The 26,189-nt window shown below is 47.5% G+C and overlaps 1 protein-coding gene across 8 annotated transcripts in view; it reads right to left on the reverse strand.

The window, feature by feature from the left end:
• The window catches only part of ZMYND8 (zinc finger MYND-type containing 8), a 420,239-nt gene that overhangs the window by 225,175 nt on the left and 168,875 nt on the right, over positions 1 to 26,189 (reverse strand). For all 8 annotated transcript variants that reach the window (XR_014966854.1, XR_014966853.1, XR_014966852.1 and 5 more), the window contains one exon: positions 6,757 to 6,812. Coding sequence is in view for 5 of the 8 variants with exons in the window: in XM_085619413.1 (XP_085475539.1) it covers positions 6,757 to 6,812 (56 nt within the window). In the remaining 3 variants the exon portion in view is untranslated. The remainder of the gene's footprint in view (positions 1 to 6,756; positions 6,813 to 26,189) is intronic.

A 26,189-nucleotide genomic window follows, 5' to 3' on the forward strand; every position in this document is an offset into this window, starting at 1 on the left:
AGGAACCTATATCAATAGAACTAGGTAGGTTTGAAATCCGTCAGACTTGTTATCCGGAAACAAGAATGAGGGTGCTGTGGACTAAATGTAAGCACTACTAAGGCGTTTCAACTCATAGACCAAACGTTAGGTGCGCCATGTTGCAGGGATTCTGCTGATACACAGAACTATGCGAAGAACCCCAGGACCTCAGTGAATTGTGGTGTACCAGAAACTCACCTCAGAACCCAGAACCCAGTATCCGGCTAGCATAAGTGTCCCATTCGTTATCCGAGATTTAGCTCGGCGGTCCCAATGTGTAGACAACCCAGAACAAGCGACTCAGTACATACTCAGGAATGGTGGGAATCGGAAATACCTGTTTGTATATTATTCTCACATCAGTCCACAACAATAATCAACAGAGACACGTTGTAAATAAAAAGGGGTTTATTTTTATAGACCACGTGTCCTAAGATGCAGTACTTTGGCTAATACAAGCAGACAAATGATTAATATCAAAACCAGCAACATAGTTACAATACCATAGAATATAAAAGGGGTGATCATATTATAATGACAGTGGATACTACCACCTTCCCTTTACTAAGAAGCTAATATTATTATTATGCTAATAGAAGGTCTCTTAGGCTTGAATAGGGGACCCCATACCTCAAAGATCAGCTTAGTGAAATCACATCACAGGAGCATCAGGAGACTTCTCGCAGGAAGGCTCGTCTTCGGTCTGAATAATAAACATGATGTCTGTGATACTAAAAGCACTAATTTTCAGGCATTTGCAGCTGCGCGTGTGTTATGGCTAAATAGTGGGCCGATCAACCTAGAGTGAAAAACATGCATTGTGTAATACCCCAGACTGTTTGTCACACCATGTACAGACCAAGGTCGCTGCGCAGAGCTTGGGATAGTAACAACAGATCGCGCTTGTGTGAAGCAAGTCTCGAGTCAACAGTCTGTTTTAAGAAATAACATGTAAACGTAGTGCCGTGTGCAAAAGCAAAAAGATGGCTTTCTAACATCTAACGTGGTTATGCTAACTTAACAATGCCTGTACGTAGTCAGAGAGAACTCACTACAGGGGGACCTTGTTGACATTGGTGGTCCATTTCAAATCGTGCCAGAGGTGACGGGTGCCGTGGTGTCTTCAGGTGTCTGGTTTTGGCAATTCCTGAGGCCTCCATCTTTTCTTTTGGAGTTTCTGCAGGATACAGGAAACAGTTCTGCATTTATTCGGAAGGACTTGGTCTTTATTGAAAGCAGGCAGTCCTCCCAGGTTTTGGAGGCACACCGCTGCAGGATGAGCCTCCTTTTGTGCAGGTTTGACATAGAACAGCAGACTGCACAGCAGGGTTGGGGCCATATCAGGTGCTCTCTTCAGTCTTCTGCTTTCATGGCTCTTCGTGTCCTCCTACTTCATAGGTCATCAGGATCTCATTCTCTGGCGCTTCGGGCTCCCCAAAATACTGAATTTAGGGATGTTAGGGGAGTTTATGGTAGCAGCCACTTGTCTACTGACCCTTGAGGTCACTACGCCCCCTATATGAACTTGGGAAGTGGGCATATCTCAGTCCCAGAATTCCTAAGTATGCCATCACAAAGATGGTTACTTCAGAGAAATCGTTTCCACCTGATAGCAGCCCACCTTAGGGGTGGTACTAGCTGCAGGTGGCATACCTACCTCACTAGCTTATTGTCCTGCCTATAAAGGTGCTAAGGGGGCGCTGGACAAGGGGGTCAGTTTCCTCTCTTGATAGGGGGAACAAGGTTTGCATTTCAAAAGGCAGCAGCCCTTCAAGGCTTGCCGCCCAAGTAAGGTTAATCAGCAAATCATCTGTGGGAGGGGGTGTTACATCCTCTTACCGGAGAGGCTCTCACCTTAGGCAGTCAGAACAGTGTGGCAGGCTGGCAGAAATCTGAGAACAAGTACACCAGAGTCTGGTAGGTTTTCAGGGGGCACCTCTAAGGTGGCCTCTGGGTGCATGTATTGATAAATCCAACACTGGCATCAGTACCAAACATCCCCATTTTCAGGGAAGCCATCATGTAGCTGAGTCCTCATTTTCACCAGTGTCCAGCACATGTTTTAAAATGGCTTTCCTGGTCACTTGTACTGGCAGTATTAGGACTAATCGGCACGGAGGCAAATCTGCTCATGCAGGTATGCCCTCACATGTAATATTCAGCATCCTGCCTTAGGGCTGTCAGTGCTGCTGTAGGGGTGACTTACAGATATTACATGCAGTGTTAGAGACATGGCACACAGCGGTGTGTAACATGTCGTGTTTTCACTTTTGTTTGCAACAAGACACGCAGCCTGCAACGGCAGTTGTGAATGTGCTTGGTGAGGTGTCCCTTAGGGTGGCACAATTCATGCTGCAGCCCATAGGGGTCCTCTTTAGTACCTTAGGCCCTAGGTACCAGGGTACCATTTACTAGGGCCTTACGGCGTATGCTAAAGGTTTTGCCAATTGGGGGGACAATTGTACAGTTTTTAGGGAAATAACACTGGTACTGGGGACCTCCGTAACAGGAACCCAGTTACACTTTAGTCAAACTTGCGTAAAATACCAGGCAAAAAGTGTGGGTGGGGGTACTGAAACAAAAACCCACTTTCCTACATTAGAAAATTAAGACTCCAAGGGTTAAGGGCAGCACAGGTTAGATACATGATGCTGGCAGACATTTGGGAAGAGTCAACAGTAAGAAACATCAGACACTCTCACGTTGAGGAGATCAGAGGGAGAGAAGAGTAGTGCAAAAGTACTACACATAGGTCTAAGGACTGTAGGGAAATACCAGTTGGAAAGATCTTTTAAGTCTAACAGTATTGGCAAAATGCTGCATAAAATTGGAGTTACAGTGTAGGAGTAGGACTGCAAAAGTGCAATAAAATGGTGCAAGAAGGTTCCTTGGGAAGTGAGAACTGAGCTGTAAAACAGAAAGAAAATAAACAGTGGAGGACAGAGAAGAATGGGTACAAGTCCCAGTCAGTTACATGATAGACAGGCAACATGATGGAAATAGCATGATGCAGGCAATGGTTAGTGTTTGATGTGTTGTAGTGAACCAAGATGTTTAAAAAATGGATACAGAGACCTTAGCTGAGTGGGGGTGGAGCATGAGCGACCCTTGACATCTGGGTAGGTTGCCCCCTATCCGCACAGCGCCACCTGTGCGTCCAGCTCCCTGCTGCTGCTGAATCTGAGGCCCTCCTCCACCCGCAGGCTACCACCTGCGCCTCATCCTTGGTGGCCAGTGGTAGGCCTTAGGTAGGTTCTTGCCATTGTGAGCATCACTGTTACTGTCTTGCCCCTCTGTATTTGTGCTCCCACTGTTCTCCACTGTTTTGCCCTTCCGTTCTGTGGCCCCACTGCTGTTTACTGTTTTCGCCCTTACGTTCTGTGCCCCCACTGCTGCTTACTGTCCTCGTTCTGTGCCCCCACTGTTTTCCACTGTTTTTGCCCTTCCATTCTGTGCCCCCACTGCTGCTTACTGTTTTCGTTCTGTGTCCCCCACTGTTTTCCCCCGTTTTTGCCCTTCCGTTCTGTGCCCCCACTGCTGTGCACGGTTTTCGTTCTGTGCCCCCACTGTTTTTCCACTGTTTTTGCCATTCCATTCTGTGCCCCCACTGTTGTGCACGGTTTTCGTTCTGTGCCCCTACTGTTTTTGCCATTCCATTCTGTGCCCCCACTGTTGTGAACTGTTTTTCGTTCTGTGCCCCTTCTGATTTCTGTACGCCTTCGCCCTCCCGTTTCCCGCCGCTGTGTCCCCTGCGGCCCAGCCCCCCTCGCTGACCATTCGCTGCTCCTCCCTCCCACCTCCCCATATATGGCGGCCGCGCCGAAGGCACGCCTAATGCAAGCCCGTCTGCGCCCAGAATCCCTGGCCCCCGCATCCGCCACGAAGACCGCCTCCGATACGACACCAGCACCCTCATCGCTCTCAACCCAGGACGGACCTTCACCTGCTTCAAAGCCACCACGAAACGCACCCATGGTCCCTTCACCTGCCGGAACTGCAGCTTCACCTGCCTCGGAGACCCCGAGACTCCTGCCAAGAAGGACCTCAACCATCTACGGTGCATCCTACTAAACACCCGCTCCGCACGCAAACTCACCGTCGAGCTCTGGGACCTACTCGACAGCTCATCACCAGACGTCACCTTCCGGACAGAGACCTGGATGAACGAATCCTCCGCACCCGACATCGCCATAGCCATCCCCGACGGCAACAAGATCACCCGCAGAGACCGCACCAACGGAATCAGGGGAGGAATCGCCATCGTCCACAAAGACACCCTCAGGGTCTCGACCAGCACCAACGACACTCTCAGCACCGCCGAACACATGCACTTCCAGATCCACACGCATCCCAACACCACCGTAAGAGGCACCCTCATCTACAGACCCCCCGGACCACGATCCCAGTTCAGCGACTCATCGCCGACTTCATCAGCACGCACGCCCTGACCTCCACCGACTACATCCTCCTCGGAGACACGAACTTTCACTTGGAGAACAACAACGACAGCAACTCCTCCACCCTGATCGACAATCTCGCCAACCTTGGACTGAAACAGCTCGTCACATCGCTGACCCACATCGCCAGACATACGCTCGACGCCATCTTCTCCTCAAGCTCCCACGTCTCCTTCAGCCACACCTCCGAACTCACCTGGACCGACCACCACTGCATCCACTTCACCTTCCGGAAACCCGCCGCACACCACCGCACCCTACAGTTCCCCCGTAGATGCTGGAGCAAAGTCACCGTAGACCAACTCCAGACAAACCTCGCACTCAGCCCACCCACCGACCCCTCCAACCCCGACGACGCCACCCGCAATCTCAGACGATGGATGGACAACTGCACCAACACCTTAGCCCCGCTGAAAAAAACAACCTACAAAAACACCAGCAAGAGAGCCAGCTGGTTCACCCCGGAACTCCTAGCATCCAAGCGCACCTGCCGGAAACTAGAGAACAAATGGCACAGCGAGAAGACGCCAGTCAGCCGCACAGCCCACAAAAACGCCATCCGCGACCACCATCACCTCATCAGGTCTGCCAAGAGGACCTCCTTCAAAGACCGCCTCGACAACAATGCACACAACAGCAAGGAGCTCTTCAGCATCGTGAAGGAACTCTCCAACCCCAGCTCCAACGCCAACGACATCCCGCCAACGCAAGCCCTGTATGATTCCCTCGCCACCTTCTTCCACCGCTAGATCGCTGACATCCACGACAGCTTCGACTCCCTGACGAACCCAACAGGCCCCGACACATAAGACCCGCCGCACCCCATCGACCATGACCCCCTGACAGCCTGGGTCAACGTGAACACCAAGGACACAATCAAGACCATGGGCACAATCCACTCCGGCGCCCCATCAGACCCTTTTCCACACTACATCTTCAACAAACCCAGCAGCTCCATCGCACCCCACCTGCGCAACGTCATCAACCTCTCCTTCGAGACCGCGACCTTACCAGAGAGCTGGAAACACGCCGAGATCAACGCCCTACTCAAAAAACCCAAGGCGGACCCGAGCGACCTCAAGAACTTCCGGCCCATCTCCCTGCTTCCATTCCCAGCTAAGGTCATCGAGAAGATAGTCAACAGACAGCCCACCCGCTACCTCGAAGATAACAGCATCCGGGACCCCTCCCAGTCAGGATTACGCAGCAACCACAGCACCGAGACCACCCTCATCGCCGTCACAAACAACATCAGGATCCTGCTGGACAACGGCGAGACGGCGGCCCTCATCCTCCTGGACCTCTCCGCCGCCTTCGACACCGTCTGCCACCGCACACTACACACACGCCTCCAATACGCAGGGATCCGAGACAAGGCCCTGGATTGGACCACCTCCTTCCTCTTTGGCAGAACCCAGAGAGTCCGCCTCCCCCCATTCCGATCCGAAGCCTCCGAGATCATCTGCGACGTACCCTAGGGATCTTACCTCAGCCAGACACTGTTCAACATCTACATGGCTCCACTCGCACGCATCGCCTGACAGTACGACCTCAACATAATCTCCTATGCCGACACCACTCAACTGATCCTCTCCCTCACCAAGGACCCCCTCACTGCCAAATCCAACCTCCACGAAGGAATGAAAGCCGTCGCCGACTGGATGAAGTGCAGCCGACTTAAGCTGAACACAGACAAGACGGAGATCCTCATCCTCGGCTCCAACCCATCAGCCTGGGACAACTCCTGGTGGCCCTCGTCACTAGGGGCACCCCCGACACCAACCGACCATGCACGCAACCTGGGAGTCATCCTCGACTCAACACTCACCATGACCAAGCATGCAACACATCATACCGCTATACCCCTGGATATTAAAGGCATAACTCTGCTGAATTACTTTAATGCATACCCATCCAGAAAATCTCAATAACTTCGCTCCTCCACTAACATTACTTAGAACAGAAAATCTGTTTCGGAACCAAATCAGATGATCTTTAAATGAACCACAAGTCAAAGCAATTGGAACACAGAACATATGATATTGAATCCACTACATTTCAGAAATGCTAAACCAATTTTACTTTCATAATGGCCCGTAAGGCTCTGTACTTTTTATGGAAGGACGAGAGCAAAGTTATTATGCATGACAGAAACTAGGCAACAAGAATCGTCATTACTTTTAAAAGTATGACTACATACATAGTGCTTCAACATTCACACTATGTCTATGAATACAAAGTAAAAAATGCAATCTCGATAACATATGTTAATACTTACCTCATGTTCACATATTTTGATTAGAACCTTTGCTGTTTGTGTCAATTTGTGGTTTCCTGAAGAAACACCAAGTAAGTAAATTAGTAACTTGGACTTAATATTCCATTCTACATTTGAAGATTACTCAAAGGTAATATAAATCGCCTAGGTTTTCCAGTGCTCCGACACACCTAGCTAATGCCATTTCATTAACAACCAATGAAACTGTTCATATCAATGTTGGTTTATTGACCATGTGCTCAAACAACTGAGACATGGTGCATTATCTACAAATTTATATTCATGATTAGAAACATGAATTTTAGATGTGATAATTTAAGGAGGTCAACATATAAATTATTTAGAGTAATAATTTGCATTTATTTTTGTATTCAAACATTTACAAGGTTCCTAATATGAGACTACATGTTGTCTTGTCCACCTCTTGAGTACTTTACAGACTACCAATATAGAGACCAGGATAATAAATCAAACACCACAAAACAAAACAGCAAAATTATCAAATAGCAACAAATACAAATTGACATTCAATATAAACAACATTTTCCAGGCCAATATAACAGGAAACCTATAAAAAGTCACTTTAGAAGTTATGTAGCGTGGCTCACACATTTAAAAATAACATAGCTATTTTTTTCCAGTCTGATGATAGCAGAGACCATTTCAGTTTACTAAAATTTGATACATACTTACTAGGGCTTCAGCCAGCCCTCTTTACCTATTGGGCATTTGTGTAATTTATATTTTTCTTCTGCACCAATTCCTTCTGCACCAATTCAACCACTGGCTAATTTAACTGTTCTGCATTTTCACAAGGAAAGCATCCACACACAAAGTATCTGATTACAAGTTTGGTGGTGCGGGAGCGGACTTCCAAGCTGGCGGCCTGCTCCCACACCACCAAACCCATGGTTGCACCGCCTGCCAGATTATGAGTTTCCTCGTGTCTGGTGGGCTGTTTTTGGTGGTGCCTCTGAAAATGGGCACGGCAATGGAAACTCCAAAAACAGTTCCTGCACGGCACCACCATGCAGGAACTGGGGTGAATGCACACAGGGGCAACACGAGCCCCCTTTGTTTCAGGACCGCCAGCCTTTTCATGGAGGAAAGACATCCATGACACTGCTGTTGGTCCTGAAACTCGTAATATGCATAGCGGTGCCGCATCAGCACCACCAGCATATTACTCAGCCCCTGACTGCCGCACCACTGCCTTTCCCTGGTGGCTGCAGCAGTGCAATGGCAGTCTGACCGCCAAAGTTGTGATTGGGTATTCGGAACGCCAGTGCAGCAATGGCTGGACCGCCACCACCGCGACCCCACAAGTTTGGCAGTCCTCAAACCGCAAGATCCCGTAATTTGGCCCAAAGTGGTTTCCTTAAAGCTAGACAAGGTTATCGAAATATGTGCTTTTTGAGAGCAAAAACATATTTATGGTTTTAGGCCCAAAACAAGAGTTTTGTAAAAGTGATGATAAAAACAAACAAGCTGGCAGCCAGGGTCGAACATACTGGCTTTGCCAAAGCTTGCTTTAAAGGATAGGGCAAGGATCTGCCGATGTAGTAGTCATCAGCTGTATTAAATCGGTGCTTGTCTTATGTAATAAATGAAAGAAAATCTTTCAGAGAAGACTACAAAGGTGAGATTACTGGCAAAATAGGCAATGTTGGCCATTTGTAATCTATGTTGTCAATAATAAGCGCTTCCAAGACTACTAAAGTTTTTACAGTATGTAATAGTTAGCCCCTCCACCAATGCCAGCATCTTGAGATTTAATAACAATGGATCTTCAGCTGTCCTTATGGATGTTGCATCCTCTGACTCCAGTGATAATCAAAACTGCAGATACTGTGTAAATTGCCAATTTATTTCAGTTTAATTTTGGTATTATTAACTTTAAAAAAAAAAAGAGAAGAATAATACAACAACTTAAACTCTATACAGCCTCACTCCTCTTACATCAACTGAAGCAATACATTTCCACAATTTAAATCACATACATCAGGGACAGAACTCTCACATCGATATGAAGTACAATTTGGGATGAATTTACTGTTAGGTCATACTTTTTGCACCCTACACAGGTGGCAAGGTCCACTGAACAACTCTTGTGCTTTAAAAATTATTTTTCAGTGTTCATCAGAAACGCCTTGATCATAAATCTTAAAGTGTCTTCTATCCCTATATAAATATGATGCATGCACAATATAACTCTTTGAAGTATTTAATTCTGAAACTAGTTGGTCGAAGCTATAATTTTAATGTAGATCCATGTACCTCCTTTAAAATATTCAATCAGTTATTCCACCTTTTCATCTCAACTGGTTGGATTTTCTACAATTCATTTTCTATAAGTTCACAGCTATACAGGGATATACTCATGATTTGCAATATACTCATGATTTGTAAATGATAAGTCTGCAACAACATTTATATGGTTCTACAACCCATGGCTGCATCTACATTGGACAAGGCCCCTTCACTGTTTTTAATGTACCTGTGACTGGGTCAACTGGTTATTTGAATGACATTTCACGTAAACATCACCCAACCACATACTAACAACTCAGTACTTTCTCTAGTGGCTTTCCATCTAACTTCCATATATATTTCTTTTTTGTTTCCCTTCATCTAAATAGCATACTTTAGTTTTCCCTAGAGTAATCTTTAATTTTATTTGCAACATAAACTGAACTTATCGGGGGTGCTTGTAGGAAGCTGGCTCTGTTTATACTATGGCAAAGTAAGGTATAGTATGCACACAGTCCAGCGGATCCCCAAATGCTTACAAAGGTGAAAGTAGATAATACCTTACTCTCTATTTGTGGTAGTGTGGGTGAGCAGTAAGGCTTTATCAGAGGGTAGTGTTAAGCATTTATTGTACACACTCAGGCAAGAAATGATTTCACACAGTCAAATACTGAACTCTTGACCAATTGTTTTGTATAAAAATACTTCTTTTGTAGTATTTTATTTTTAGAACCAAGCAGTACTTGGTACAGGTAAGTAAAGCAATACTTTAAGGCAGGTTGAACAACACAAGCAAGCTGAATGAAAAGGACTTTACTACAATTTTGTAAACTCTATGAATACAATTGAAATTACTTTAGATTACTTATTCTTCTCATGTGATATGCATAGATATCACTCTGAGGCATTAACTAGATAAAAGGTAAGTAAAACAGTTTTGCAATAAAACACAGTTACTTATGTTTCCATACAAACACCCTCAACACTTAGAAGTGTTTCAGAGAAAAACAGTCAATACAATCCTATGGAGGAAAATAGGTTATCGGTTTGCAGGTAAGTAAACGGTCTTTAGTGTGGAATTTCTGGTGTTAGAACTAGGGTTCCCCCAGGGTCATGTATGCACTCAAAAAGCACCCTCAGCTGCACTAGGGCGGCTGGGTGCAGAGTGCTGAGGCCCAATGTTATCAAATGGGGAATAAGGGGCCTCCGGTTGGGAGGTGCTCACAGGCACGCCCCCTGGATGTGGGAGCAAAGCTCCTAGGATTTAGCTCAGGGCAAAGGAGGATCCGAGTTACCAAACAAGGTGCACCCACAGCGGCACAGAAGCTTCAGGTGCAGGTGTTAGTTTGGGAATTCTACGTTCACAACCAACAGTGCAAGCTCGGGCACGAAGATTTCCTGGAGGTGACCACCAGTTGGGGAGGTAAGTTGGAATGCTGGGGGTTACCTGGACACCATCAGTTGGGCCACCCAAGACAATCTGGAGTCGGGTGCAGGGGTGTCTTTAGGAGTCTGGTTTCTTTACCAGCTACCGTCACAGTCTGGGGGGACCCTCCACATAGAGGCTGCAGACATTGGCTGGAGGCAGGTCAGGTGTCACTGAATCCCAGGCCAGGATCGCTGAGGAGACCTCCTCTTGGTGTTGGGCCACTCAAACGTGGGCCATGGGCGTCGGGCGCAGAGCGGTGTAGACTCGCGGATCCGGCTGGAACTAGAGTCTGTTGGTGAACAAATCCGGTGCTCACGGGAGACAGAGTCTTGGTAGGGAAGGCAGGGCAGGGCAGGTTCTGGGGGGTTGCTGGCTGCTGAACACGCCAGCGTTTCATTGGAGCAGAGCTTCGTTGCAGAGAGGTGTAAAAAGCGTCACGGCCTCAGAACACAGAGTTCTACCGAGTCACAAGATGACAGACAGACACAGACACACACCCCCCACTCTCTCTTAATACCGGACATCCAACCATCAAGTAGTGTTCCTGTCTGAACCAAAGTTAATATTGGATGAACATGCCTGCTTTCCCATACAATTTTCTAAGCTACCTGACAGATGTTAAGCAAAACCTTTTTCTGAAATTTCCAACAGTGTGATCATCATAGAATGTCGAGGTTGAGTCTTATCAGCTTTCTTGTAGATCGATAACCTAATACACCACTCCATGAATGCAAAAAAGAGGAGTTATTTCAGAACCATATTCAAGAGAGGCTGAAGAAACAACGCTCAGACTATGATAGTAGCTTTAAAATTTGTGCAGGTACTCAATTAGGTCCCTGCGTCCTAGAAATCATGATTCATTTATTAAGTTACAATCCACTTCCTGACAGAGGAACAAGTCCATCTTCCCCAAAAGAGTTGTTTTTGAATGATTGCTACCAACAATTAACTCCAAATTGTTCAAGTTTAAGGGAACTATCTCTGCAACACTTCATATGGATTTATAAATTTCAGTTCAATACCAAGCCTAATCTTATTTAGGCACTGGAAGACCTGGGATTCTTTTATTAGTCTACACACCAATTGTAAGGAATTTCCGGAAAATGTGAGAGGTTTCTCCTTTTTTAACCATAATCAATGTTGCTCAATATCTTTCCCTTGATTTACATGTATTTGTTTTTAGTACCCTTTGGTATTGACCCTTGCGTCCTTTAATAATTCGGTCCCTGCTCGCCTTTCCCGAATTTGAGAGCTTCACAAACTGAACAGCTCCCTCATTGATATCACTATTTTGTGCACTACTGCATTTTATTTTAATTTAATTATTTTTCTTGTTTGTTCACAAATGTATTAATTCACTAGTAAAAACATTACACAAATGTATACTTTCAGTTTGGTCTTTTGTACAAAAATGTCGAGCCATTCTTGACCATTGCATTTCTTAATCGCTAGTTCACCTGCACCAACATTGAAAACAAATTCATTTTTCGGTAAGTTAATCGATGGCCACTGCCCCCCAGTTCTCCATCTTTCATAAATAGAACCTGTGTGAAAAACAAAATAAGATACTGCTGCATACTCAATTAACTAGGAAAAATAGCCATTGCTAAATGTATTATGTTAAGGCTGATCACTGGGCATCTTCAATTCACCATAACAATGTTAAATATTTTCAAAAGATTATTTAAAGATTTCCATGCTTATCTATCAGAGCCTTAGTCAAAACTTGTTTTGGGATTGCAAGTAATTCTTTATAACCATTCACAAATGAATCTTCTAGGTTTTTGAGAATCCTTGTGTTAAAATTACCTAATACTAGAATTAATTATTAAAATCCTTCTCAATTGTGTCCAATGGCTTCTTTACAGAGTGCAAATAGTCATTGTCATCATTCATTCTTCATTTGGCTAGTTGTTAGCCATTAAAGCACATAACATTTACAAAAATATAAACATTCCAAGACAATTACACAATCATACAATTGATAAGGAATATGCTACTTACCAGTATGCATCTGTTCTTGGCATGTAGAGCTGCAGAGCCACACACTGAGGATAAGATCGCCATCTGGTGTTGGGCTCGGATGATTGCAGGTTGTTGTTGTCTTCGGAAGAAGTCTTTGGTCACGAGATAGGGGACTCCTCCTCTGGACAACAGTGCGCATGGGCATCCACTCCATCCTCAGATTGTTTTTCGCCATGATGGGAAATGATGGAGTGTATAAGAAATAAAGAGAAAGGATGTCCATGTGTAGTGTCTAATTAAGACAATGCTGGAACAGATACAGGTCCCGGGGAGGCGGGTGGGCGTGTGTGGCTCTGCAGCTCTACATGCCAAGAACAGATGCACACTGGTAAGTAGCATATTCCGTTCGAGGCATATGAGCTGCGGATCACACACTAAGGATAGACTATATAGCAGTGTCTCCCCTAACGGTGGTCACCTGTATCTGTTGCAGCAGTTTGGAATAGAGTTTTTAGGACAGCTTGGCCTACTGAAGCTTGTTGTTTGGATTGCACATCAACACAGTAGTGCTTAGCGAAGGTGTGTGTAGTAGACCATGTGGCTGCTTTGCAAATATCTTCTAAGGGGATGTTCCCTAAGAATGCCATAGAAGCCCCTATTTTACGCGTGGAGTGCGCCCTAGGGGGAGCTGTATTTATTTATTTATTATCATTATTTATTTAGCGATTTGTAAAGCGCCTGGTGACCCGAGGGCATCCCCGCGCTATAATCTTGAAGGCGAACCTGAGGGCAAAAAAGGGGGGGGGTTTTATTTAGGAAACAATATCGTTTTCAATTTCTTCCTGAACAGCAGGTGATTGGATTCCAGTCGGAGGGTACGGGGGAGAGCGTTCCATCTCGTGGATGCATTAATCGAGAAGCAGCGGCCACCCGAACGTGTCTTCTTATGTCTAGGGACATTGGCCAGATTCTCATTCTCCGAGCGGAGGGACCTGGAGACTTTGTAAGGAGTAACCAGGTCTCTTAAGATGTTTGGGCCGGAGCCGTTAAGCAGCTTATGTGCAGTGCAGAGGGTCTTGAAATCGACCCTTTGGCGGATTGGAAGCCAGTGAAGATCCTGGATTGCTGGCCTGGCTGATGCTCTGGAGGGGAGATTCCAGAGTAGCCGGGCGGCTGCGTTCTGCGTTCGCTGGAGCTTGGACAGGGTAGATTCTGGTGCTCCGAGGTATATCATGTTACAATAGTCCAGCCTTGCGAGCACCAGGCCCTGTACTAGGAGCTTCCTGGATAGGGGCGGGAGAAGTGGGAGGATCTTCCTGATGGAGCGCATTGGGCCAAAGCAGGTCCCTGCTGTCTTGGTAGCTTGAGTCTTCATTGACAGCTCGGCCTCTAGCCATACTCCTAGGGTTTTAATTTCCTGTTTCGGGGTGGGGATTTCCCCGAAAACGGCTGGCCAGACCGAAGGAGGGATGGTGGACCACTGCTTGCCCAGAAACATGACCTCGGTCTTTGACCCGTTTAATTTGAGTGCTGACTCACACATCCAAGTGTGGATATTTTTAAGGAAGTTTTGGAGATTGTCCGGGTGTTTGTCCAATTGGGAAAGTGAGACGACTAGTTGGGTGTCGTCGGCGTAGCTTACTATTTTAATCCCGAAGGGGGTGACCACATCTTCAAGGGGGGCCATGTAGGCATTAAATAAAGTTGGGCTTAATGAGGATCCCTGGGGGACCCCGCTCGTGAGGGGGAGGGTGGCAGAGTGGAATTTGCCATCCCACACCTGGAACGAGCGCCCTGAGAGGAAAGACTCTATCCACTTGAGCGCTGAACTTGCAATCCCTGCAGCAGCTAGCCGATGAAGAAGGACACGATGGTTGACTGTGTCGAAGGCTGCGCTTAAGTCCAGGAGGATCACTGCCACTGATCCTCCTGAATCCAGGATGCATCTCGCCTCCTCGATGACGGCGAGGAGGGCGGAGTCCGTGCCATGACCTGGACGGAAACCCGTCTGGGACTGCCGTAAGATGTTGTTGGCTTCTAAGTATCGTGACAATTGGCCATTGACCAATTTCTCGGCCATCTTGCTGATACCAGGGAGGAGAGAAATAGGTCTGTAGTTCGCCATGTCGGCTGGGTCAAGCTGGGGTTTCTTTAGGAGTGCCTTAACAATTGCACTTTTCCAGCTGGGGGGAACCGAGCCTTGGGAGAGTGATGTGTTTATGAGCTCCGTAATTGTGGGCACTACGACTGCGGCTACAGTTTTGAGGAATCTGATCGGGGCAGGGTCTAACGGGGATCCGCTTTTCATTTTGGTTAAAGTGGATTCTACCTCGTCTCTTGTTACTGCTTTAAAGGAGGTGAGCTGGGGAAGCACGCTATTTCCTGCGTAGTTAGTGGAACCCTCAGCGTTCCTGTTGTTGGGTAGGCTAAGAGGGGGCAGAGATGTTAAGATGCGATCGATTTTAGCATTGAAGTAGTTGGCCAGCTCATTACTTCTGTCCACAGGAGGTGTGTTAGATGAGGGTGGGACAGGTTTTTTCAGTAACTCTTTAACGATGAGGTATGATTCCCTTGCCGAGTTAGTAGCGTTTTTAATCCTGGTATCATAATGAGAGGCTTTAGCGAGTTTTAGGGAACCTTTGTATGTTCTCACCGTTTGCTGATACGCAACTTTGCTTGCGTGCTGCCAGTCTTTCCTCCATATCCGTTCTGCTTTTTTACAGTGTTTACGGAGGATCCGGAGTTCCGGAGTGTACCATGGAGCGGATCCTGGTTTATCGTTCTTATTCTCGCGAGTTTTTATTGGGAGGATGGAGTCAAGGGAAGTGGTAATCCATGCTCTGAATTTACTGTCCGCGGTAGTCGGGTCTTCCGAGGGGGTCGGGATCGATGAATTCAGTGTTTTGGTCCAATCATCTGGGGATAGTCTGGCCCATGCTCTATCTTTAATATAGGTGGTGAGTTTGTGGAGTTTCTTGGATACTCCTGGGAGGCGGAAAAGAACCATGAAGTGGTCCGTCCATGGGAGAGGAAGGGACTTAGTGACTTGAAGAGTGATGTCATTCGTGAACACTGGATCAAGCAGATGGCCTTTAGAGTGCGTGGCACCAGAGTTAGCTAGGTGGAGGCCAAATGTAGCCAGTTCTCCAATCAAGTCAACCGCTCCTGTAAGAGTACGTTTAGCTTTGTGGTAACATATTTGGATACATCTAACTATCCACCTGGCTATACCCGATTTGGAAATAGGGTTGCCCTTGTGTGGTGGAGCGAAAGCAACAAACAGTTGCTTGGTTTTTCGAAAAGGTTTGGTTCTGTCGATGTAATAAAGCAAGGCTCTTTTAACATCTAAGGTATGAAGTGCCCTCTCAGCTACTGAGTCTGGATTAGGGACGAACACTGGCAGTTCGACTGACTGGTTTAGATGGAAAGGGGAGATGACTTTAGGGAGGAATTTTGGGTTTGTCCTAAGAACCACTTTGTTACGATGTAGTTGTAGAAAGGGTTCTTCAAGAGTTAAGGCTTGTATTTCACTTATTCTTCGCAGGGATGTGATTGCGACAAGGAACGTAACTGTCCATGTTAGGAACTGCAGTTCGCATTTGTGCATTGGTTCAAATGGGGGACCCATGAGCCTAGTTAGAACAATATTAAGGTTCCACACTGGGGAAGGTGGTAATCTTGGGGGAAATAATTATTTTAAGACCTTCCATAAATGCTTTAATGGCTGGTACCTTAAAGAGGGACAGGTGTTGTCTATTTTGCAAGTAGGCTGCTAATGCCGCTAGATGTAGACGTATAGAGGAATACGCTAAATTGCATCTTTGCAAGTGTAGTAAGTAGCAAATGATGTTTTGGATGGAAGCATCCAGTGGACGTATGTCATTGTTAGTGCAGTAAATGGCAAATCTTTTCCATTTTGCTGCATAACACGCCCTAGTAGTAGGTCTTCTGGCTTCTTTTATGATATTCATACAGTCTGGAGGAAGGTTGAGGTATCCGAACTCTAAGACTTCAGGGGCCAGATTGCCAAATTCAGAGTTTGAGGATCTGGGTGTCTGATTTCTCCATGGTTCTGGGTTAATAGAGCCGGGGAGAGACACAATTTTTGATGTGGAACTAGAGATAGTTCCAGAAGTGTGGTGAACCAGGGTTGACGTGCCCAAGTGGGAGCTACTAGGATGAGTGTTAGCGACTGTTGTTTCAGTTTGCGTACCACAAATGGAATGAGTGGGAGAGGCGGAAAAGCACACGCAAATCTGCCTGACCAGTTCATCCATATCGCATTGCCCTTTGACTGTGGGTGTGGGAACCTGGCGGCGAAGGTTGGGCATTTTGCGTTTTTTTGTGTGGCGAACAGGTCTAGGTCTGGTTGTCCCCACTTTTGGAAGAATGGGAGTAGGACTTTGGGGTGTAGTTCCCATTCGTGTATTTGCTGTGTGTGGCGACTTAGGAGGTCGGCCACCTGGTTCTGAACCCCTGGCAGGTGTTCTGCTAGCAGGTAGATGTTTTGGGGAATTGCCCATCTCCAGATTGGTTGTGCAAGTTGGGACAGTTGTAGAGAATGTGTCCCCCCCCCTGCTTCTGTATGTAATACATTGTGGTCATGTTGTCTGTGCGGATGAGGACAGTTCTGTTTTTTAGATGCAGTTGGAAGGATTTGAGTGCTATGAACACCGCCAGAAGTTCTAGGTGATTGATGTGGAGCTGTTTTTGTTGAGTGGTCCACCTGCCTTGGGTGGTGTGCTGAAGGAGGTGGGCTCCCCACCCTGTGAGAGAAGCGTCGGTGGTCAGCACAATCTGTGGAAGAGGCTCTAAGAACGGCCGCCCTTTGGACAGGTTGATGGTGTTCCACCACTTCAGTGAACGAAGTGAGCGGCTGTCCACCAACACCAGATCGGTAAGTTGTCCGTGGGCCTGATTCCACTGTTGTGCTAGACATTCCTGTAGGGGACGCATTTGAAGGCGTGCATGGGGTACTATGGAGATGCATGACGCCATCATGCCTAAGAGTTGCATAAACACTCTTGCTGGAAGAGAGTGTTGGGTTTGAAATTTTTTGATGACATTTTGTATGTTGGCTATCCTGGCTGTGCTGGGATAAGCTATGGCCTTGGATGTATTTATGGTGGCTCCCAAGTATTGGTATACGTGGGAGGGTTGTAGTTGAGATTTGGGATAGTTGATGGTAAATCCCAAGTTGTGCAGGGTTTGAATAGTGCTGTGAGTGTGGAGAACACATTTGTCGAGAGTATTGGCTTTTATGAGCCAATCGTCCAGATAGGGGAAGACATGGATTTGTTGTCTTCTGAGGTGCGCTGCGACAACTGCTAAGCATTTGGTGAATACCCTGGGTGCGGTTGTTACTCCGAATGGGAGAACTGTAAACGGATAGTGCTGACCGTCTACCACGAATCGTAGATACTTCCTGTGCGCAGGATGCATAGGGATGTGGAAATATGCGTCCTTGAGGTCTAATGTGGCAAGGAAGTCGCCTTGTTGAAGTAATGGAAGGACCTGTTGAAGAGTGATCATATGGAAGTGATCCGATTGTATATACTGGTTTAGTACTCTGAGGTCTAGTATGGGTCTTAAGGTCTTGTCCTTTTTGGGAATGAGGAAGTATAGAGAGTATACTCCTGTGCCCTGATGTTGGAGTGGAACTGGGTCTATTGCGTGTTTTTGAAGCAAAGACTGAATTCCCTGTTTGAGGAGCGTGAGGTGGTGAGGCGACATGGGACGGTATTTGGGTGGTATGTTTGGGGGGGTGTTTATGAGTTCGAGGCAGTAGCCAGATTGGATAATTTGTCTTACCCACCTGTCTGTTGTGATGGAATTCCAGACAGGTAGGAACTGTTGAAGTCTTCCATCGACCAGAGTGGAATGGTCTGGGGGGAGTGGTGGCAAGTCACTGTTTAGCGGCTGTAGAGGTGCGAGTGTTGTTGTTGCCCCGCCCTCGGCCTTTGGTATTATTTCCTCTGTAACCTCCTCTAAAATACCCTCTATTAGGGGATGTTTGACCTGATGTTTTGAAGGTGGAAGAGGTGTCTGTTCCCACATTTTTGGAGGCCCCACTATAAAAGGAGCGACGAAAGGAGCCTCTGACTTGAGGAGACTGTAATGCTCCCATTGATTTGGCAGTCTCATTATCTTTCTTCATTTTTAGGTCTCGCCTGACCCAGCGCATGCGCTGGTCTGGCGAGACTTATTGAGAGGGCTTCAAAAAGTGCTACCAGGCCAGCCTAGAGATACAGTGCATGTGCGCGGGCTCGCGCACCGTGCTTTACCGCGATTACTTTCACTTTCAGGGCCGCTTTACATAGCCAATAGGTCTCGCTTTTGGGACCTTATAAGTATTTAGTGATGCAACTGTTGCATGGCTAAACACTTATAAGGTCCCAAAGGCGAGACCTATTGGTTATGCCAATGCTTGTTTCTAATGCAGTGTCTACTGCGGGTCCGAATAGTTGCTCCTGATTAAATGGTTGAGCAAGAATGGTGGTTTGTACTTCCGGCTTGAAGCCGGAGATGCGGAGCCATGCGTGGCATCTAAGTAATACGCTTGTGTTGACTGCCCTAGAGGCGGTGTCCGCTGCGTCTAATGCACATTTGATTGAGGCATTTGATATTAGTTTGCCTTCTTGGATGAGGTCCTTGGCCTGTGATTTGTATTGATCAGGCAGGTGTTGCAAAAGGTCCTCCAGTTGATCATAATGAGCGCTATCATAGCGAGCCAATAGGGCTTGTGTATTGGCAATACGCCAGTGGTTAGCAGCTTGTGCGGCAACCCTTTTGCCGGAAGCCTCCATGAGTTTAGACTCTTTGTCTGGGGGCGGTGTGTCTCCGGTTGTTTGGGAGTTCGCCCGCTTTCTGGCATTTGACACGACTAAAGAGTCTAAGGGGAGTTGCGCTTTGATGTACGCAGGATCCTGTGGTGCCAGTCTGTATTTTTTTTCGATCCGGGGGTTAAGAACCCTGGCCCTAACAGGGTCTTTAAAAACCTCAGTGGCGTGCTTTATCACTCCTTTAATCATGGGTAGAATGTGAACGGTTTTTTGCGACTGCTCAAAGGTGTCGAGGAGAAAGTCTTCCTCTGGTGTGTCTGTGTGCATGGTGACGCCATGGAACAGTGCCGCCCGGTTTATGAGCTGACCAAACCCTAAATGGTCATCAGGAGGGGAGGGTTTTGAGGGGAATGGAGTGGGATCAGGCATGTCAGGCATAGGGTAAGCCCAGTCATCTATGGGTGCCGTGTCCGGGAGTGTAAAGGGATCTTTAGGATCAGTGGGAGACATAACAGAGGCAGACAGTGCGGAGCAGCTACATCTAGGCACTCGCGTTGGGGAGTCCGGCGGTTTCAGGCCGGCTCGCTGGGGCGGACGCTTTCCTTCCACTCACCGCTGCTGCTTGCGCCTAACGAAGGGAGTGCAGGACTACGCCTCCCAGGAATCCCGGCATTGGTCACGCCCCCACCCTGTGGCACTTCCGCGCCAGAAGGCGCTAAATTCAAACGGCTTCCTCGGTGGAGCGGGAGACATAACAGAGACAGACAGTGCGGAGCAGCTACATCTGGGCACTCGCGTTGGGGAGTCCGGCGGTTTCAGGCCTGCTCGCTGGGGCGGACGCTTTCCTTCCACTCACCGCTGCTGCTTGCGCCTAACGAAGGGAGTGCAGGACTACGCCTCCCAGGAATCCCGGCATTGGTCACGCCCCCACCCTGTGGCACTTCCGCGCCAGGAGGCGCTAAATTCAAACGGCTTCCTCGGTGGAGCGGGAGACATAACAGAGGTAGACAGTGCGGAGCAGCTACATCTGGGCACTCGCGTTGGGGAGTCCGGCGGTTTCAGGCCGGCTCGCTGGGGCGGACGCTTTCCTTCCACTCACCGCTGCTGCTTGCGCCTAACGAAGGGAGTGCAGGACTACGCCTCCCAGGAATCCCGGCATTGGTCACGCCCCCACCCTGTGGCACTTCCGCGCCAGGAGGCGCTAAATTCAAACGGCTTCCTCGGTGGAGCGGGAGACATAACAGAGGTAGACAGTGCGGAGCAGCTACATCTGGGCACTCGCGTTGGGGAGTCCGGCGGTTTCAGGCCGGCTCGCTGGGGCGGAAGCTTTCCTTCCACTCACCGCTGCTGCTTGCGCCTAACGAAGTGAGTGCAGGACTACGCCTCCCAGGAATCCCGGCATTGGTCACGCCCCCACCCTGTGGCACTTCCGCGCCAGGAGGCGCTAAATTCAAACGGCTCCCTCCGCGTCGCGGGAGGCGCCGGGCTAAGCCCGGGCAAAGGGCGGGCAGTCTGTGGCCGTCAGGGGCAGGAGGAGGCAGGGCCGGGCCCAGTCCCTAACGACGAACTATGGGTAAGCGTAAAATCATGTTGAATGCAGAGGGCGGAAAAAAAACAAAAGTACCTAGAAAGTCTGACTCTATTATATCGTATCTTTCTTCTGCTGTGGGGGTCCTGTCAAAGGAAATTGCCAACGCGGAACAGGAGCTTGGTATTGCACCTCCCCCCCCACCATCTCCATTGACTAATAGAGACAGTATTAATGCACAACATGTACCCTTGGTCCCTGAGATTGTGGTTGCGAATCATAATACCAGTATGGCAGATGTTATTGTTCCATTTGCCCTAGACACTGTTGTTCCAACTTCGCCACAGCAGGCCCAGGTGCCCATTTGTAAGCCAAGGACAACCACTTAGAAAAACTGTTTATTGATCGTAGCGAACCTTTGTTGCTGGGCATTGCCAAAGACATTGTGGACACATTGAATACTTGTTTAGCAAATTTACTGAAGAAATGCGCTCTAATAGAATCTGTGGCTAACAAACTTGCGCAGACTAAGGATCCCTATATAGTGTCTGGGGAGCCCTTGGGAAATAAAGTAAACGTTCCAGTAAGGCAGGTTAGCCGCTTGCCAAATATTAGCAACACAGCCCCAAACCTTTCTGGGTCGAGGGTTCCTCGTTTAATACCTAGCGGCATGGATCTTACCGAGCCTATCTCAGGTCCGTTGGATAGACCTTTGATGCCCAAATGCTTCCCCGCTAGTTCTCCACTGCTGGGTTGCCAGTCGACTATAAACCTGCCACCAGAGGCTGCGCCTCTCGTTGGCATATTTGTAGGAGTCTCCCCAATTACATTGAGAGAACCAGAACACACCACTGATCTAATAAGCAAGGCAAAACAATGGTGCACGGATTTCTCCTGTGGTGGGCTGAACATCTCAGACAGAATAATCATGGCAAGACGGGTCGGGTTGGATCGGGAATTCCACTAAACACATACAGGGGGACTGTGTCATAGTTAATTTCGATGCCCCTGACATGGCCGATAGACTGTTCTGGGATGGTTCAGCAATCACAGACCATGACCCTATGAGACCAGTCCCGTTGGGATTCTTCTATCCTCCCCCCGACATACCCCACCCACTATCTCTAACACAGTATGGTCCTTGTAGCTTAGATAACGAGGGTGGGGCTCGTAATTCAGTGTTAGGGGAGAAACGTCTGGGAAACAGTAGTCGCCCATATTCCGTACAGGGGGGCCAAAATACAACTATCACTAGTCCCCACTTGAGGCCCGTGCATATAGCGCATTTGGGGCCAAGGCTAGCCACGAGTAATCGTTTTTCTCCCCTTTCAGACATAGAGGAACTGGATTGACGGTCGGTATCTACATCACCGGAACCTAAGGGTGTTCCCAAAACTGATACCCTAGCAGTCTGTAAACTTATTAGTTGGAACATAGCTGGCACTAGAGCAAAAAGGACAGACCCAGTTTGGTTGGACTTTGTCACCAACCACGATATTATTGCCTTGCAGGAGTCCTGGGACCCTTCCCCCACTTTTTGGTTGGATGGTTACACTAGTTTTGTTGTCCCAGCCACTTCTAGTAGTGCGGGTAGAGCTAAAGGTGGCCTTATTTTTCTCTTTTCTTTACATCTGAGAGGCCAACTAAAAATGATTGAAACAGACTCACCTAACCTCTTAACTGTGGAATGGGTAGTTTCCACCTCCCACAAATTATTATTAATTCATTTTTACAACTCTTGGGACAGGGAACATGGTAATGAACATATTGTCTCTTTGGAAAAAAATTTGTACAACTTCAATCTTAATAATCATACTCAATTCGATCTTATTCTAATGGGTGATTTCAATATTCACCCTTGCGGCGACTTCTGCCATTTTGGGGAATTTGAGGGACCATTAGGTTCATTGGCCCCCCATTTTGAGCACACTAAATTAGGGGAGGCTCTTGAAGAGCTGTTGGCCAATTTTAATATTGCGGAATTAATAAACACTGAGGGGGGGGGGGGGGGTTCGTACATGCACGTACAAGGGGCATGATCATGGCTCGGTAATTGATTATATTTTTTTGACCCCTGGCATTTTACATAGGGCAGTGACCTATGGAGTAATTAGTTCTCCCTTTAGTGACCATAACCCGGTGTTGCTCGAGCTACTCTGGAGCGATCTAAAGGCTAAGGGGCCAAGATCTCTGGGCGGGGTGAATGCTCTACTACCCACGGACCAAGGCAGAAGACTCAAGTGGGCAAAGGTGGTCCCGGAAAACTTTATTAAAAACCTATTGCCAAAAATCGAGACTAATGTAGCTATCTGTCAGGACCCATCAGCCACAAACCTAGAAATAATGGGAGCCTTTGAGGGAATATGTGCCCAAATATCTAATGACTTGTCGATAGGCAGGCAGCCCCACGACGTTGAGGGCAGGCAGCACCAGGCCCAGTTTCTGCTAGGTCTAAGACCCCAATCCCCGGGGTGTGCTGGTGCGTTGTGCTCCCTGCCCTGCTGTTGCCGTCCTGGCCTGTGTGGAGCCCAGCGCGGAGCCGTACTACATTACCCAGCAGCCCTAGCGGCGGACCCGGAAGCCGCCGACCGCCGTTTCGCGCCTGGAGGCGCTTTAAAAACGGACACTGACACTAACAGAGCGGGTGATCTTTCCTTCGAGCTGCACTGCTGTGCTTACCGCAGTTTGTGTCTTTGTGTCTTTTGCAGTCCCCGGGGTGTGCTGGTGCGTTGTGCTCCCTGCCCTGCTGTTACCGTCCTGGCCTGTGTGGAGCCCAGCGCGGAGCCGTACTACATTACCCAGCAGCCCTAGCGGCGGACCCGGAAGCCGCCGACTGCCGTTTCGCGCCTGGAGGCGCTTTAAAAACGGACACTGACACCGCATCGCGGGACCGCGCGCGTGCGGCGCCGGGCTAAGCCCGGGCAAAGGGCGGGCCCTCTGTGGCCCTCAGAGGCCAGAAGAGACTGGACTGGGCCAGGTTTCTGTGCATCTTGTCGAATGGTGGTGACCGCGCATTGACTATTGTTGCCATTTGATATATCCATTTGTTTTTTAATCTGATTGTCCTGTTTGTGAGTGCGTAGGCAGACACTAGGGTTTCTGGGCAGAAGCTTAACCTATAAGCGAACGGAATGGTTAAATCAAAAACTGATAAAGCGATGGCGGCTCCAGCTACCCTAGATAATTTCCTGGTCAGGAAAGTAACACAGATTAATAATGATAGACGTGTATCCTTGGGGAAAGGCATCGTGATTGAAGATACATTATTAGAAAATGATTCTCTAAGCCAGCCCCAAGATCCTGAGATCAACCCGAGTGGTGTTATCTCTACGGCCCTCCCAGTTTTCATTCCTGTAGAGGTGGAGGTCCATTCTGCTCCTCGGGTGTCGTCAAGTTCTGATGCTGATGTACTAAATGAGACCCAACCTGAGACTAGGCATACGAGATCATGTAGAACACGGTCTCAAAGGGAGAACGGGAAACATAATAATTGTAAACCAAAAAAGAAGGTCGGCAAGCCAAATACTGGTACTGTTATACCAAACCCTTTTGTATTCGCGGCCACTAATGGTGCTGGTAATGGAGCTAATCTAAACTCGGATATGATTGCCTCACTCTTAAAAAACTTAGAAGCTTCTTTTACTGTCAAAATGGAGGAGCTTATTAAACCATTAACCACTAAGATTGATGATTTAGCTAAGGAAGTGATAAGGCTGGGTGACCTGTTATTGTCTCGGGAGATAGTTCAGCCTAGTGGAATTGATTACTCTGGGGGGAAAAGGAGAGATACTGCTGTTCCTAATGATATACAGAATAAGGGGAGGGGATAATCTGCTGATACAGTTATCCCAGGACCCGTAACTTTTACCCAGCCGGATATTCCTGTGGAAACTGTTTTGCAGCAACAATTATCCATAACTCCCCACAGCATTAGAGCCTCTAGTGTGGCGAGACACAATGGTCATCTTAATCTACCACCAGACTGTGCTCCTTTTGTAGTAGTACTGACCAATGTGCCCTCTTGTGGCACCCACCCTGCATCTCCCCATGATGAATCCTTTATCTCTCTGAAAAATAAGACAGTGTCCTGGCTCAACAAAAATTGTGGATTTCCGATTTCCTATTTTGACGAAATATTAACAGTAAGGCGTGTAAATTGGGTAGGGCCGTCCAAAAAGTCTGGTTCAGGGGACTGTATAGTCGTAAATTTTAAACACCCCCAGCATGTAGCAACCGTTCTTTTGAGAGCTGCTGCACTGGTTTATAACACAAATAGTATCTGTGTACGCCCCTTGGGTTATTTTTATGCACATTTGTGCAAACCACGACTGCAACAGAATTTAACCAGGCGGGGACGTGAACCTTTTACTCCCGTGCAAGAGACCCATCTTCTGCATAATATTACTAATTCCTGTGGTGTAGGTGGACCGATTGGCGTGTCTAATAGGAGTGTTAGTGCTGGACACTATCAATATGGGCCGAATCTTCACACACAGAATAGGTTCGAAGTATTATCTGGTCTTGAACTGTGCGATTGACGGGGGGCACCTGAAGCTCAGGACATCGGGGCTTCAGGTGAACCTACTAATCCAGATAATTTGGTAGGTAAATTGTCAGGATGTCTTGCTGTCTCTTGGAACATTGCGGGTCTTGCTGCCAAAATGTCTGATGTAAACTGGGTGATCTATATCAAACAATTCTCGATTATTTGTTTACAAGAAACCTGGGAATTGGGATGTGAACTCTTTTTGGAAGGGTATAGGGCCTTCTTCGTGCCAGCCTTGCCATCTGTGCGGGGTAGGCCCAAGGGGGGCCTTGTAATTTTTGTATCTATATTAATTCCCTGTGAAGTACAAAGAATTGTTGCACAGCATACAGGTGTAATGGGTGTAACCTTAAGTGGAGGTAATGTCCGTGTCGGGCTGGTGAACTTTTACAATGCTGTTCATGATAGTGGTGGCAGGAATCATATTTATTTTTTAAATTCCTTTGTTTCAAATTTTATGGAAAATGTGGGCCATAACCTCCTTATTATGGGGGATTTTAATTTGCATCCTTGTATAGACCCATTGCACAAATGTTTACCAGAAATGGTATGTGATCGGGCAGACTGTCTCCACATGGAGCACACAAAGGAGGGTGAACTGTGTAATGACTTTCTGAATGACCATGACCTCTGTTTGGCCATGTCTTTAAAAGACCCGCTATTTCGCTTTGATACCCCTACTTTTAAAGGGCATGGAAGGGGTACCTTTATAGACCATATATTGGTCTCTCAGACGATGCAAACTTTTGTGGATTCTTTTACCATCGGCTTTAGTGAATTCAGTGACCATTATCCTCTTATAATCGGTCTAAACTGCCCATGGTTCAAAAAAGGTATTACGAGTATCAGGCAAGGTAGTTTGGTTACAACTGATGGTAAGAGGCGCTTAAAATGGTCTATGGTCTCTGAGGATGTCCTCTATAAGAATATCAC

Source organism: Triturus cristatus, chromosome 7 (assembly GCF_964204655.1).
Source record: "Triturus cristatus chromosome 7, aTriCri1.1, whole genome shotgun sequence".
Lineage (NCBI taxonomy): Eukaryota > Metazoa > Chordata > Amphibia > Caudata > Salamandridae > Triturus > Triturus cristatus.